Source organism: Halichoerus grypus, chromosome 3 (genome assembly GCF_964656455.1).
Source record: "Halichoerus grypus chromosome 3, mHalGry1.hap1.1, whole genome shotgun sequence".
NCBI classification, from domain to species: Eukaryota; Metazoa; Chordata; class Mammalia; order Carnivora; family Phocidae; genus Halichoerus; species Halichoerus grypus.
This window is the reverse complement of record NC_135714.1, coordinates 20,516,429-20,532,333: the sequence shown is the minus strand read 5'-3', so window position 1 is coordinate 20,532,333 and position 15,905 is coordinate 20,516,429. Positions and strand designations below refer to the sequence as shown.

General features: G+C 43.1%; 1 protein-coding gene across 3 annotated transcripts in view; it reads left to right on the top strand.

Moving 5' to 3' along the window:
* SEL1L3 (SEL1L family member 3) overlaps positions 1 to 15,905 on the top strand; it is a 96,869-nt gene that overhangs the window by 67,288 nt on the left and 13,676 nt on the right. For all 3 annotated transcript variants that reach the window (XM_078068467.1, XM_036090610.2, XM_036090612.2), the window contains exons 15-20: positions 357 to 533; positions 2,667 to 2,794; positions 5,313 to 5,396; positions 12,486 to 12,576; positions 12,716 to 12,800; positions 14,166 to 14,275. In XM_078068467.1, coding sequence (XP_077924593.1) covers positions 357 to 533; positions 2,667 to 2,794; positions 5,313 to 5,396; positions 12,486 to 12,576; positions 12,716 to 12,800; positions 14,166 to 14,275 — 675 coding nt within the window. The remainder of the gene's footprint in view (positions 1 to 356; positions 534 to 2,666; positions 2,795 to 5,312; positions 5,397 to 12,485; positions 12,577 to 12,715; positions 12,801 to 14,165; positions 14,276 to 15,905) is intronic.

Sequence of the window (15,905 nt, the reverse complement as noted above, 5' to 3'; positions counted from 1 at the left end):
GAGTCACAAGGTCACTGTTGATGCTGTGGGGCAGTAAGAGGCCTTTTGTAGACAAGGGCTTTGCGCAGGAGCCTGCAGGAGCTGCGCTGTGATTTGGGGGCAGCGTCGCTGCGGAGCTGGAAGGCAGGAATCCCCCAGCAGCAGCCGGCTGAAATCCACCCCGGGGAAGGCTCCGAGCAGGCTCGTGGTTTCTAACACTTAGCTTTTCTTTAATGCCATCTGCCCCCAGAAAGAGACAGGAAAGGTTTTGCTCAGACGCAGGCAGAGTGCTTTCCCAACAATTGATTCTCTTTAGGTTTCATTAAAAAAAATTAAAAAAAAAAAAGTAATTTTTTTTTCACTGTTCTAAAATCCAGGGATTGCATCAGGCAGTCAATGGCTTGGGATGGTATTACCACAAATTCAAGAAAAATTATGCCAAAGCAGCAAAGTACTGGTTAAAAGCAGAAGAAATGGGGAATCCGGATGCATCGTACAATCTTGGAGTCCTGTATTTGGATGGCATTTTCCCCGGAATTCCTGAAAGGAACCAAGTAAGGCTTAAGACCAGCTGTGCCACTGGCCACCGGCTTGTCTGCCATGTGCCCGGCCTGCATGAGGCCCCATGGGGGTGCAGACGCCACCCCAGACACAGACCCTGTCCTCAAGCAACTCCAGGGTCCAGTTAGGAAGATAAGACAGCAAACGGCAAAGGATGGTGTCTAGCCAAGTGTCAAGCGTGTGCTCTTTGCTATGACCCAAACAGATCTCAACAGGGGAAACTGTAATGGCCAAAAGCAGTCAGGAAGGCTTCCTGGAGGAGGGAGGCCTGAACTAGGGAAGAAGGGGAAGATGATTCAAGATGAGAATGAGCAAGAGGCAGTGCAGAGATTGATCTTACTAGAAGCAAAGAGAGCTGGGTCCAGATAGGGTTGCCTGATATGAGACCAGATTTCATAATAGTGAAAACCACAGTGACAGTCTTCAGTGTTTGCTAAGCACTTCCTCTGTGATAGACACTCAGAAATAGTTGACATGCACCCCATGTCATTCTAATTACCTTCTGGAATAGCTGCTATGATTATATCCATTTTACAGAATGAACAATCAAGGCTCTGAGAGCATATGTAACTTACTCAGAGTCATACGCTTAGTGGAGGCAGGACTGGGATCCCTGCGCAAAATGGAAGCCCCTCGTTATTACTAATACTCTTGATGATGGTGATTATAATTTCTGCACCATTACAGTCCACAAATTTCATTGAATGCCCACCTATGCCAGGCACTCTCCGAGGCACTGGGGATACAGGAGCCTTATATATATCTGGGAGAAGAATATTCCAGAAAGAGGGAACAGCCAGGGCAAAAGCCCTAGAGGAAAGCAGGCTTGTTGCTCCTCAAGGAACAACAGGGAAGCTGGAGCAGCAGGAGCAGGGAGTGGGGGAGGGGCATAGGTGGGCGAGAAGGTCGGGCAGGCAGGTGCGCAGGTCATTGTGAGGTCCCCGCCGCTCCGAGGAAGATGGGAAACCGCTGGGCAGCTTTGGACAGGGTAGTGATGTGCTGTGCTTTAAAAGCCTCCCCTTAGATTCTAGCAGAGACTAGGATTAAAGAAGACAAGAGGGGAGCAGGGGGTTAATGTATTGAATCCAAGTGAGAAAGGATGGGCGACCCCAGGAGGGGGATGGAAATGTGGCTGGATTATGCACGTACTTTGAAGGTCAAGGTGACAGGGCTCGCTAATGGATTGGATGTGAGGTGTGACAGGGGAGAGGAGACGGGGTGACTCCAAAGTATTTGGCATTTATCGAGGTAGAAGAGTGGAGGGGGCAATTCGCAGGATGGGCCAGCCTGAGGCAGCGGTAAGTTTCTGGGGGTTGGGAACTGGAAGATAATTTTTGTGAAGCACTGTGCTAAGCCTTGAGAATACATCTCATTTAATCCTTGAAACGGCCGTTCGTGCTAGGTATTATTAGAAGCCATATTTTTCAGCTGCAGAAATCTCGCAGTTGGAGAGATGAACTGATATGCCCAAGGTCACACAGGGGGAAGGAGCAGAGCTGGGATTTAGACCCAAGCCCATCTGACTCCAAAGCCCTGCTTCAGAACGGCAGCTAACCGCCTCGGAAAAAATAATAGTAATCACCAGAATATTCACCCTTCTAAATGTTTATTTTTCCCCTCTGCATCTCTCTGCCTGCATAAGGGGCTGTATGTTTTTATGCATTGCTAATGTCTGGTCACCCACCCACGTGTACGCTAGTGTGGATTTTTTATTGTCATATTCTAATTCTCACCTTCCTGCGGGAGGTGCAGTTTTGGCACATGAGTTTGAAGAAAGTATTCAGCAAGGTTAGGAAAGCCAATGCCTGAATTTTCACCCGGTGTGACTTCTGATACATTCTTCTGTTTCATTTACAAGCGTTAAGGGATTCGTAGCTACGTGTTGTCTTATTAATTTATTGGGTAAACTTAACAGAATAGCTTACTGTCAAGGTTATCGCATCCAGAGGCCGGCTTCTGTGATGGGCTGTCTTCCTGAAGCTTGACTTGGTTTTCCTAAAGATATCAGAAGTGATGAGCCGGTGAAAATATCAGGGGTTGAGTGTCTCACCGTGTTGGCTCCAGGGAGACCAGTCCACCTGGGAGGACTCCTCACTAATGAGATAACTCTGTTTATCTCTCTACAGACGTTAGCCGGTGAATATTTCCATAAGGCTGCACAGGGCGGACACATTGAAGGAACCTTGTGGTGTTCTCTCTATTATATCACAGGAAACCTGGAGACATTCCCTAGAGATCCCGAGAAGGCTGTTGTGTAAGAATCTGTCAGCTATTGTACACAAAGGGAAAGCCGCGTACTTAATTCACTGTGCCTGAAAATGGAGTCCCCATTCTTTGTTTTGCAATTTTGAATTCAATCTTTATTTTTACCAGTTATACATGCACAGAGTTTCAAGAGCCGTCTCATTCGACAAGGCAAAAATAAGTACATTTTAACTGAAACCAAAAAAATAATAATTTGACATGGGAAAAGCAAGCAATCTGCTACCCCACCCAGACTACTTCCTGCTCTCAAGAATAAGTCACTTTCAGTCTTTGCATTATTTCTTTACTGTTTGCCTTTCTCTTTCAATGACATGCTCATACTACTATTTCTTGTTATTTTCATTACAGGCTTTGTCTAATGATGTCCCACTGTGAAAAATAAAGATAGAGTTCCCTCTCATTCTGCCGCCACCCGTCATCCCACGCATTTACACTTCCCACCTGGTCCCATTTTCCCATAAATATATCATTATTTTGGTTAGATTAGGAGCAGGGTGTCCATTATTAGGGCCATGTGAGTGCTACTCATCGCTGAGCCATGTAATAAGCTGTGACTACTTTTTCTTTCTTGCACAGTTTTTTGTGTTCTGTGGAGCATTAATTATACTTCATAGTCCTTCAGTTGCTTAGCTTTCTGCATACTTATCATTTTTCATGTGTTTAATTCTCCAAATTCTCCCACAGTTGTCTAAATCTCTCCTCAGTATGTCCAGACCCACCAGGTATACAATTAACTTAATCTCAGTGACATCTCTGTCTTTGCTCAGGACAGAGCTGCCTTCCTGAAATTAACTTTGTCATCACTGTGGAGGTTTCCTTTCCCTTCATCCCTGTCTTTTTGGGCTCTCCTTGCCTTACCCTATTTCTTCCTCTTTCTTGATTTACTCCTATGCTTTTGTAGAGCACATCCTCCAGTAGCTTCCTAAAGAATGGTGAACAAGAGGTGCATTTTTGAGGTCATGCATATCTGAAAATGTTTTACAGAGGTTGGTAAACTAGGACCCATAAGTAACATGTGGCCCACCCTCTGTTTTGTGTGGCTCCAGGAGCTAAGAACGCTTTTTACATTTTTAAAGGGTTGTAAGACAAGCACACACACTACGATGAATAAGTAGAGGCTATGTGTGGCCCACAAGGCTTAAAATATTTACTATCTTGCCTTTTACAGAAAAAAAAACAAAAAACAAAACTTTGCAGACCTCTGCTTTAGATCACCCTCAAACCAATAGTCTGGCTTTTCAAAAGGTTTTGTTTCGTAAGACATTTGAAAGCAAATCCAACCTGACCTGAACTCAGTGATAAAACTTGACCAAGACAAACTTGAAGCTTTTTATCATTATTTATTAGGATGTTTGGTGTGAACATTCATATGTTTCATAAATTTTTTTTTGTTAATGATTACTAGCTTAATTCCACTGCAATCAAAGAATACATTCTGAATGACTTTGGTCCTTTGGAATTTGTTGAGGCTTGCTTTATGACCAGCATACCGTCAATTTTGCTACACCTGCTTTTTTTGTTTCTTAGAGTTTTTTTTTGTTAGAATTATATCTTTTTCCAGACTTTACTTTTAATCTTTTCTTCTTTTAATTTTAATATGTATCTCTTCTAAGCAGCAAATAATTGGGTTTTTGTGTACTTTTTATTCAGTCTGACGAGTTTAGTTTTTAATTGGTATATTTAGACCATTTACATTTAATGCAACTTGCAGATATATTTTGTTTTAAATCTGCCGTTTTACTACTTATTCCTTACTTGTCCCATCCATTCTTAGTGCTTGTTTCCCCTTTTCTTACCCTTCCTTTACATTACTCAAATTTTTTTTAAAGACTTTATTTATTTGACAGAGAGAGACACAATGAGAGAGGGAACACAAGCAGGGGGAGTGGGAGAGGGAGAAGCAGGCTTCCCGCTGAGCAGGGAGCCCGATGTGGGGCTCAATCCCAGGACCCTGGGATCATGACCTGAGCCGAAGGCAGACGCTTAACGACTGAGCTACCCAAGTATTTTTAAAAAATTTTATTTCCCCTTTCCATTAGCTTGTTAGTTGTGTATCCTTGTAATATTCTTTTAGTGGTTGTAAGTCTAAAGATTACAACAGGCCAGTTCATTATTTAGTAAAAATTCTCCAGGATAAATTAGAGAACAGAAAAAAAAATGGGGAAACCTTATAATAAATCAGTAAACATGTTTTAATGGAGAGAGTACTAGAACTCTTGGTGAAGATTATCTTTTTTCGTATCGGTGGTTATTTTTCATTAGGTATCGCTCATGTCTTTGTCTCCATACACGATAACTCCTAAGCACTTAGAAGAAAAGGCACTGAATGTAAAGTTTTCAAAATGCATCTTTTTTTGCCTTCTTAATGTTTAGTTCTGGTTTGTTGCTGTGTAAAAATTCTAACAAGCAAAATAATCCCCAAGTGGGATTTACTGAGATCATATGAAGAAAAAACAATTATTTAATTTGCCACAGTTTGGATATTTTCTCATTCCTTTTCTTTTCAGATGGGCAAAGCACGTAGCTGAGAAAAATGGCTACTTGGGCCATGTCATTCGCAAAGGCCTCAATGCCTACCTGGAGGGCTCATGGTAAGCTGGGGACCCATGTTAGAATGAACTTTCTCAGCCCTCACCTTTCAATTTGTCAGTGTAGTCGTATGAGATGGAGTCTTAAAATACAACCGAAAAAGCAATTTGCAGGGAAATCATGGCCTCCCAGTAATGATATTCAGAGTATCACAGACTGATTGGCTGTTGATTGGAAAACATAGCATTTCCATGTTTAATTATACACGAAAATTAGTTCTCTAGGGGAAGCGTCCACATTCATCAAGTTGAGAGACACATGAATGTGTTGACTTCTCTTCCCTTCAAGCTTGTTCCTCTTGGTTTTAGAGTGGAGACAGCACAGGGGGTCTTAGCTGAACCTCTGCCTCTCCCTGGCAGAGCACAGAAAGTTCATGGGAAGCAGAGAGAGCAGTGTGTTTAAGGCTCAAGGTACATCTTTCCACTGATATGTTACTACATCTTCCATGGCCAAGAGCCTGGGATTACTGGAACTCACTCACCAGCCCTCGGATATCACAGCCAAACAGATTCCCCATTTTAACTTTCTTCTGATGGAGTTAAAAAATCTCAACCTGTACCCTATGGGATGAGACGCTGCACTGAGGACTTGCAAATGATTCCCGTTTGCTGTGCCTTGATTTTACAAATAAGGGCACACTTTTCCAAACTGCAAACTCCACCTGATTCCATCTTTTTGTTTTCTTCTGCCAGTCCTGCCACTCTGTCTTACTTTTCCATTGGGACATATTTTCTTGGTTGGTTTATTGCCCAAGTGATCTGGGTATTTCAGTAATAACTTAAAAGGGTATACAAATCGGCACATATCCCATTGGTCTACTGCCTCAAAGACATTAGACCAGACCTACCATAGATCATACTCTGATCTGAACCTTAATTAAAAATTAAAATATAAGTCCAAAAGAACACTATTTTCCCCTTTGGTCCATGGGTGCCCGCATAATCAGCAGATAGCATGTCAGTGAATGAAAATCTTAAAGAAGGCAGGGACGTGAACCCAATGAAAATACCAAAAGGAATGTTTGTTATTATCATCCTGTGAAAGTTTATTATCTGTAGCCTCACTTTGCACAATCTGGAAAAAATTTTAATGGTATCCCCTTGATACACCTTATAATTTTTCTGGTGCTTTATCTTGTCTCCCAAGTGAGCTTCAGTTTCTAAAACTCCCAAATTTGAATTTAATTTATTCTCTACTTCTCATCCTCCAAACTGCCCCCCTCTTTGCTCCCCACAAGCTTCTTAGGGGAAAAAGAGTATTCAAAAACCGAAGTGTGTATGTGGGCTTTCCCAAAGAGAGAGCACATCTGTAAACAGCCCCACGCTGCCACACATACACACCACGATGCTTGACACTATTTTTCCCCATAAAGAGAGTGTCTATTAATAGCTACATTTCTTGCCTGCTTTTGAATTTAACATCACAAAGCATTTCAGGTGGCACATTTTAAAATTCGCTGTGAAGGTCGAGATGAATTAAGATTTTTGCAACCTGTTGTCCTTCTTAAAATATTCAGCCACAACACGAGATTGATTTTTTTTTTTTTTTTTTTTTTTTTTTTGGTGGAGGGGAGGGGGACATTAAGTGTGTTCTACACTGTGAATTCGGGTCCAGGTCAGCAGATTTTACTGAGTACACTTAAATGCAGGATGCCTTGCCATAAGCTGCAGGGGACGCCGCAGGCGGGGCTCGAAGAAGTGGGGAAGCTTGCTGCCTCCTTTCTTTTTTTTTTTTTAAAGGTTTTATTCATTTGACAAAGAAAGAGCGTACAAGCAGGGGGGAGCGGCAGGCAGAGGGAGAAGCAGGGTCCCTGCTGAGCAGAAAGCCCATCCCGGGGCTCAATCCCAGGATCCTAGGATCATGGCCCAAGCCATAGGCAGACACTTAACCACTTAACCAGCCAGGCGCTCTGCCTCATTTCTTCCTTATGCTGAACTATCTGCAGTTTCTCACGTGGTCTGCATTCTGTCTGACCTCTGGATCTTTGAACTTGCTGTTTCCTCTGCCGAGAAGTCCTCCCTAACTCCTTACTCCCTTTAAGAACATGACTGCTCTTGTTGATTGTCCGGTGATTTGTACCCCGGGGCCCAGCACCTAGGGTTACCTGGGAAGTGCTCAAAAACAGAGTGCACGATCTAAGGCAAATAGAACAACCATAACTCAAGGCACATGAGCAGTATATAAAGAGCATGAAGGATTCTGAGAAGGAAAAGATGCTATCTGGTTTGTGGGACTTAGATCAGCCTTCATGATGGGGGTAGCAGATAATATGGCCTTGAGGGGTGGGTGGGATTTCCACTTGGCCATGCAGGGAACAGCATTTCTGATGACGGGAATAGCAGGAACAAAAGCAAAGAGATAGGAAAATTCTGGATGAGTCTAGAAAATTTTAAGCCACCAGTTTGCCTTCAGGTAAGATTTGTAAAAGGGAGTGACAAATAACAAGAGCAAAGAGATGCTGCTCTATGGAACTTTGAATGGGAGGTCATACACTTTTTACTTAATTCATGAGGCAGTGGGGAGCTATTGATAGTTTGGGGAGAAGGTAGTGACATGACAAAGCTGGGTCCTGAGATGTCTAACCAGACAACTGTGTTTGATGGTAAAGAGAAGGGAGAGTCTGAAGGGGCATGCTGGCTCAGAATCCAGGTAAAAGGAGCTGAGCATTTGAACTGGAGACGTGGCAGAAGCCAGTTGTGTTGTTTTCTCCTTCTTCTGTCATATAGTAGTTGATAAGTATGAAGTGATATGTGATATATATATATATGTATAGGTTCTTAAGTTCTTAAGCATAATGATACAATGAGTATCTGTAACCCTATGTAAGAAAATGAACAGTTGAAGCCCCTGCATTTCCCCCCAGATTAAGCCCACCCCCACCCCCAGTCCCCAGAAGTAACCATCATCCTAAGCCTTGTTGTTGTTCTCCCCTTGCTTTCTTTATAGTTTTGCTATACGTGGATATATTCCTAAGCAGTAGAGTTATTTGGCTTGTGTCTGAGCTTTATATTATTAGAACCATATTATATATGGTTCAACTGCCTTTTTTTTTTTAAACGTAACACTGTGTTTCTGAGCTTCATATCCCTTGATGCATGTATCTGCGGGTCATTTTTATTGCTGTCATATACCACACTTTACTTACCAATTCTTATTTTAACACACATTTGCGTTTCCCTTTTTTTGTTGTTTTTAAGAACAATGTGACCATGAACATTTTTTTATGTATATCATGGCATACATAGGAAAAGTTTTGCTAGAATATAAACTTAGGAGTGGGGTCACAGGGCAGGTACTTTATAAGATAGTGTTCACCTTTATAAGGTAATGCTAGCTGTTTTCCCAAAGGAGTTTACCAATTTACTCGCCTGCCAACCATGTATACATTTTTGTTTCTCCATATCCTTGTCAATCTTGATGCTGATGCTAAGTATTATTAAGTTTCAATCTGGATCCGAAGCCTTTTTCTCTATCAACAGGAAGAGACATCTAGTATCCATTATAATGGGAAAATCTTCGTCAAAATGTATTTGAGGCGAAGTGCTTCTATTTCCACCCGCTCTCCAAGTCCTGAAGCTGGCCCTGGGGTTAAACAGGAAATATAGGAATGTTGGCTTCCCCACACCACAATGTGGCTTTTTTGGTACCATCTCTTTTGCTGTAATAGAACTAAATCATCCATCAATGTCCCAAGTCCATCCCCCTTTTTCCTTTTCTGTGAGTGAATTTATTCTGGACGTTATTTTCAAATTACATGTGTCAGTTTGATGAGCTTGTGCTTTTCTGTGTTCCAAGATTTATATGGGATAGTTTAAAAGAGGAGCATGATTGAGAAAAGGGCTTTTGCTGTATAGGCATAATATGGAAGATAATGTTGTCATGCCTCAGGCTGTCCTCGGACACCAGAAGAAGTCAGCGAAGGAGAGGCTGTCATGTTTCATTTCTCTCTGCCTTCCCCCATGTGTGTTTTATCTGTGAGCCATGTGTTTTATTGTCCTTTGTCTTAAATATGCCCCAAATATTTAACCCAGGAGGTTAGCCAGATTATGGCGGGCTTGAGGCAAGACAAGTAGGCATGCCAAATTCAGTTGAAAGAGATTCACCTTTCTGCAAGAGACCAGGGGTCTCGAGTTCCACGGAGATCCCAGGATTTTTTTTTTTTTTTATCCTTTCGGTTTGAGCTGCAGAGAAGAGCACAAAGAACATCATATAATTGTTTGGGAAGCTGCTCAGAGGTACTCAAATTCACAATTCACAGCAAGCAGCCAAATGATTGATTATTAAGATGTATCATTATAAAACTCTCTAAGTGTATATGCTGAGTCGGAAGTGGGAGGGTAGCAAATAAGCCCCTAAACTCGTTCTTCACCATAAATCCCCTCCTCTCCATGTCCACCCGCCACCCCCATCCCTGTCAGAATGACTCTCTGGGGGACAACTTCATTTTAGTGCATTTGAAATAAAGCTTGAAGCTCTGGTGAGTTTCCTAAGCCTTGCAGAAATCCATGGAAAGGACAGTACAGCTTTGTGGCTTATCTTTGGGCTTCCTGCCCACAGTTAAGTGCTGCGTACATGTTTGTTCCATGAATATAAATATAGAAATATCTGTAATTAATACTTCTGGGCACTCTGTGTTGAAACACAATTAAATAAGAACAAAACACTGGGAGGCTAAATGTGGGTAGGATTTCTGCAGAGGTGTCATTTCTCAGAAGTCTTAATAAGCTGAGGAAGTCTGGCCTTGAGAGTTCTAACCTTCCCCTGCGGATGGTGGCGGTGTGGGAGTGCGCGGCGTCGGAGGATTGCTTCTGCAGGAGGGAAGACAGAGGTGGATTTCCCTTCAGTGCTTCTGTTGACATCCATGTTTCATAGACATCTCTTTTTGATGGATTTCAGTGCTTCCTCAAAGGAAATGCTTGGGAATTGTATGAAATTTCCCCTTGGCTTATACAGTAATTGGACAGTGCAAATCTTCCTATAAAACTTGCCCCTCCCTCCGCTCCCCACCACCCAAGTAACTCGAGAGACAAGATCTTGTCTTTGTAAAGTTTATCCTAGTGACTCAGTTCTTCCGGGAAGCGTCAGCCTCATGCCTCCCTCGCACATTCGAACAGTCTGCCCGACTGCTGTTAAAGAAAACGCCATTTTGATTACATTTTAATAATGTGAGCCACATCCCATCCAGTTATGGCAGCAGAGGGACCTGGCCCAACATGTGACCTTGAGCTGGCAAGTCTACACCAGCTCCTTCCCGCATCCATCCCTGGGGGAAACAGGCATTGGTTCTAATCCAAATGTCTCCAAAGAAACGCAAGATTGTGAGACCTTGGGAATGGGTCCCTGTCGCAGAATGATAGGGACTTTCTGCCAGGCCTCCTTTGCACGCCCTCCATCTGGGGTCTGTTCTGAAGATTCTTGTCACAAAGCATGATTTTTACCAGCTGTGTAGGAAAATGCCCAGGCATCTTTTGTGTGGTTCTTATGGCTGCCGTTGTGGGTTTGTTATCTGGCTTGCAATGCAGGGCACAACTGCCCAGCGAGCTTCGTCTCTCTTTAGCATGAGTCATGGCTAATTGGTCCACTGCCTTGGGTGTCTGGGAAGTGGCCCGTGACCTGCAGTGTGTCCGATTGAAGGTCTCACTGTCCTAATTTGACCCCCAGTCACCTCTCTCTGTCCCCCAGGGGATGGGCCACCAGAAGCTGCTTTAACAGAGTAGAAAGAATGATTTCAGAATCTGCTTTCCTTATTTTGCCAGTCCCACCCGAAGCCAGTTTTGGGGTGGAGCTGCAATTAAGAAAGAGTTCTTAATGTCAACTCCTGAGAATGCAAAATAACGATATCTGGTCAAAATAAAATTTCGCTCATAACCTGGGTAGCACAAAGAAAATGGAGGAAATCATAGAATTAAAAAGAAGAAAATAAAATGACTTGATTCTCACCACCTAGAGAAAAGTACTGTGAGCACTTTGATAGATGATTTGGGGGTTTTATTATTTTTTCTCTGCCTATATGCACCGGCTTGAGCTTGTGAAGGTGTGCACTTGGTTTTATTTCTGCTTTACAAAAACGGAATTGCTCTGTTTCTCATCCTGCTGTTTCTTTTTCTTAACTGAGTGGAAAATTTTGCATAAACATCTTTCTACGTTTTTGAATTCTCTTCTACAACATCATTTTTAATGGCCTCATCTGAAAGTGGCTACACCATGGGGTAATTTAACTACTCACTGATTTTCAGATACTTAAGTAGCTTCCAGTGTTTTTTTGTTCATATAAACAGCTCTGCCGTGAACTCTGTTGTCACAGAATCTTTGCACATGTTTCTGCTTCTTTAGAATAAACCTTCACAAGGGAGGACTGTTGGCCAAATGGTATGTGCATTCTTAAGACTTCCCGCATTTAATGGCTGGAGTCACCGGCCTTCCCGCAAGCACTGGCCTTAGGAATATGTCCATTTCCCCAAACCCTTGCTGCTACTCTGTCTTATGAATCTTGTGCCAGTCTTTCAATAGATGAACTGTGACCCGTCATTGTTTTGCCATCATTCAGTTACTAGTGGTATCGAACATTTATTTTTTTTCTGTGTGTTTGGCCGTTGGTTTCAAGCCCCTTGTAAACTCCGTCCCCTCTGCCAAGCTTCTAATGCATCACAAAAACTCAGCTTTAATTAAGCTTGCTCAGAATCCTAAGCCCCATGAAGGCTTTCACAAAACCGAGGACCCGAAAGCACAGGGCTTTTTCTAAATGCCACTTATCTCTTCTAAGTGGGGATGGAAGGATTCAAGGACAGAAGGCTACGAGACCACCCAGCCAGCATGCCATACACCATTTAGCCAGTAGAGGTAGCTGTTGCATCAATAACTCTCCAACCTTATCAGTGAGTTCAGCCTTTAAGATAGAAAATAAATCAGTGCATGCAGTATTTTTAACAACAGTATTTATTTTAAAAAAACACACACACACAACAAACTCATGATTTTGTGGCTTTAAAAAAACTGCTTATTTTGTGCCCTCTTATGCTTGAATATAGAGCTCTCTGTGAATATTAGTAAGAGCCACTATATGAAATTTATTATTAATCATCTATTTTTAGGCACGAAGCTTTGCTGTATTATGTTTTAGCAGCAGAAACTGGAATCGAAGTGTCACAGACAAATTTAGCACACATCTGTGAGGAGAGGCCAGTAAGTAAATGTATTCTTCTCGGAGTGGAAGCTCTAAGGTTAAGGATAATGAATTGGGTTTTATGAAGGCAAAATTAGTCACTTATATATTTATTCATATATTAATGAATTAACTTTTTCTCCCCCTTCACCCCCTTAGGACCTGGCCAAGAGATACTTGGGTGTTAATTGTGTTTGGAGATACTATAATTTCTCTGTTTTTCAAATCGGTGCTCCTTCATTTGGTATGTATAGAAAAATGGGTGCTAAATTAAAGCATTGGAAGCTTTTTTTTTTTTTTAAAGATTTTATTTATTTATTTGAGAGAGAGAGAATGAGAGACAGAGAGCATGAGAGGGAGGAGGGTCAGAGGGAGAAGCAGACTCCCTGCCGAGCAGGGAGCCCGATGCGGGACTCGATCCCAAGACTCCAGGATCATGACCTGAGCCGAAGGCAGTCGCTTAACCAACTGAGCCACCCAGGCGCCCAACATTGGAAGCTTTTAATCTTTAGTAACAGGGAACATCTAACAGCTTTGTGTGAAGTATGGTATTTCTAAACAATTAGGAAAGAGTGTGAAAATCTCTGCTATTAAGATCATGAGTAAACTGCTGTCGGCCTCAAGCAATGTGCTTCTCTTCCTCCATTGTCCACTGAATGCTTGAACCCACCATTTCTTCAGAGTTGGTGAGAATTCAAAAGAGAAAGCTATTCTGGAGAGATTCTCTGGGCCAGTCATTTGCCTTTTTTGCCCTCGGGTGTATCCCTGTCTTGCTCTGCTCTGCTCTGTATGGGAGGGGTTGATCCCCAGGAAGTACATTCCCAGACTCCTGTGTCCTGGGCATCTGATTGGTTTCAGCCAACGGGAGGTGCCGGCAGGAGATTGCTGGATGGGAGGAAGTGAGAAGTCCAGGTATTTCTCCCCTTCTCCCTCTACTTCGGACTGTGTCTCCGGCAATGGCCGTATACCCATGGTCCCAGCTCCTACTGGCAGGCCACCCTCTGTGGTCTCAGGTGGTCCCAGATCTAGGGATGGGAATAGTTTCCTATCTTACTGTTCTCTGGATTGTTGGGTGTTCCCCCATTTGCCCTTTCAGCCCTTCTAACACCCTGGTAACCAGTTCCCAGTGTTGAAATCCATCTTTTGAACCCCTGGACATAGGTTCTATTTTTCTGACTAGACATTGAGTGATACATACACCATTAGGCAAAACTTTTTCCAAGGGGGAAAAAAAAAATAAAATCTATGGCTTAAACAGAGTAAAGAAATACCCACCAGTCATCAAACTTAGGCAGCAAAATTTCAGATGTCAAGTAAAGTGCCCCAAACAATCTTGGCCAATTGCGCTGTAAGGTTGCAGACTGGGATTTTCACAGACCCATTTGGGAGAGCTGCCCAGCAAAGCAAGAAAATGTGTCTAGAAATGTTGGTGCTCGGTACACAAGGTTTTCCTCCCCCACCCCCTTCCTGACACACCAAGGAAACAATGATGTTACGTATTCAGGTCCAGGTAGGAAAAACTCTCAGTCGTGCGACTGGGCCAACCATTGAAAATGTCGGTCTGAAATAAAACCGCTTCACAAATGGGCCTGTGCTTTGTGTCCTGCAGCGTATTTGAAAATGGGAGACCTTTACTACTATGGCCACCAAAACCAGTCCCAAGACCTTGAGCTGTCCGTGCAGATGTACGCCCAAGCGGCGCTGGATGGAGACTCGCAGGTAAACCACAGAGACAAGCCCTGGGTGATGTCTGCTTGTGAGACTGCGAGGCCTGGAGTCCTCCCAAGGCCCTCCCGTCTTTACTTCTTCCCAGGTCACAAAGTCATTTCTCCTCCATTGTCACAGCTCTGTGAGGACACGAACCCTAACGGGGAACCTTTATGGAGCACCTGCTGTGGTTACCACACTGTTCTCACAGCAATCTCCTGAAGGTGGGGGTGATTATAGCCATGTTAGAGGGGAGGATAACAGGACTGCAACCAGGTGATAAATTGCTCAAGGCCAACCAATCAGGTAGCAGGGGAAGCAGCCCGATCCTAAAGCCACGTCTCCTGGCTCCAAGTCCAGGAGTCTTTCTACCAGATTCCATCAAACTAACTCACTGCGTAGAAACTGAAGAAATTGGAAGTGTGGTCAACATGACAAATGATCTGCTTGTATAGTTGGGCCAACACTTCAGTGATAGGAATTTGCTCTTGGTGACTTTTTGGGGGGGAAACTTCTCATTTTGGAGGATTTTTAAATGTATAGAAAAGTTGCAAAAAGAGTACAGAGAGTTGATATATACCAGTCACCCAGCTTCCCCGAATGTGACTATCTTGCACGTAACCACAATACCGTTACCAACTAGTCAGTGTTGGCTCAGTACCATTAGGTACACTTGAGGCTTTCCCTCTGATTTCACTAATGCCCTTTTTCTGTGCCAGGATCCCATCCAGGCTCCCACATCACATTTAGTTGTCCTATTTCTTTAGTCTTTTTCAATCGATAGTAGTTCCTCGGCCTTTGTTTGTCTTCCATGACCTTGATACTTAGGAAGAACACTGGGTCTTATGTGTATTATGTGTAACACAGTGTATTATGGGTATTATGTAGACTGTGCCTCAATTTGGCTCTGTCTTCTGCTTCCTGATGAATAGAATGAAGTTATGCATTTTGAGCAAGGAAAACACAGAACTGATATGTCCTTCTGAGTGTATCATATGAGTGATGTCAGTACATCTAATTACTGGTGAGGCTGATCTCAGTCCCTTGGTTAAGGTAGCTTCTGCTGGGTTTCTTCCCTGCAAAGTTAACAATTTTCTTTCTAATTTATATATATCCTGGGGAGATCGTTTGCAACTCTGCAAATATTCTGTTTCTTCTCAAATTTCTGTCCACTAATTTTAGCATCTTTTAGTAGATCTTGCCTGCAACAATCATTAGTGTGGTGAGCTCCTGATGATCCTCTGGTTCCATCTCTCTGACATTTGCTAATCGGAATTCTCCTGTGAGAATCTCAGGGTCATTTTCACGATGGAAGTCGCAATGGTTGATGCCTTTTTTTTTTCTTAAGATTTTATTTATTTATTTGGCAGAGAGAGCGAGAGAGCACAAGCAAGGGGAGGGGCAGAGGGAGAGGGAGAAGCAGGCTTCCCGCTGAGCGGGGAGCCTGACGCGGGGCTCGATCCCAGGACCCTAGGATCATGACCTGAGCCGAAGGCAGATGCTTAACCGACTGAGCCACCCAGGAGCCCTGTGGTTGACGCCTTCTTAGACACCGGATTTCTGGTGTTGTGCTTTGCGGTCTGATTACAGAGCAAAAGCTGGAAACGCATCCCTATCTTAGATTTTGTTTTGTTTTTTTTTA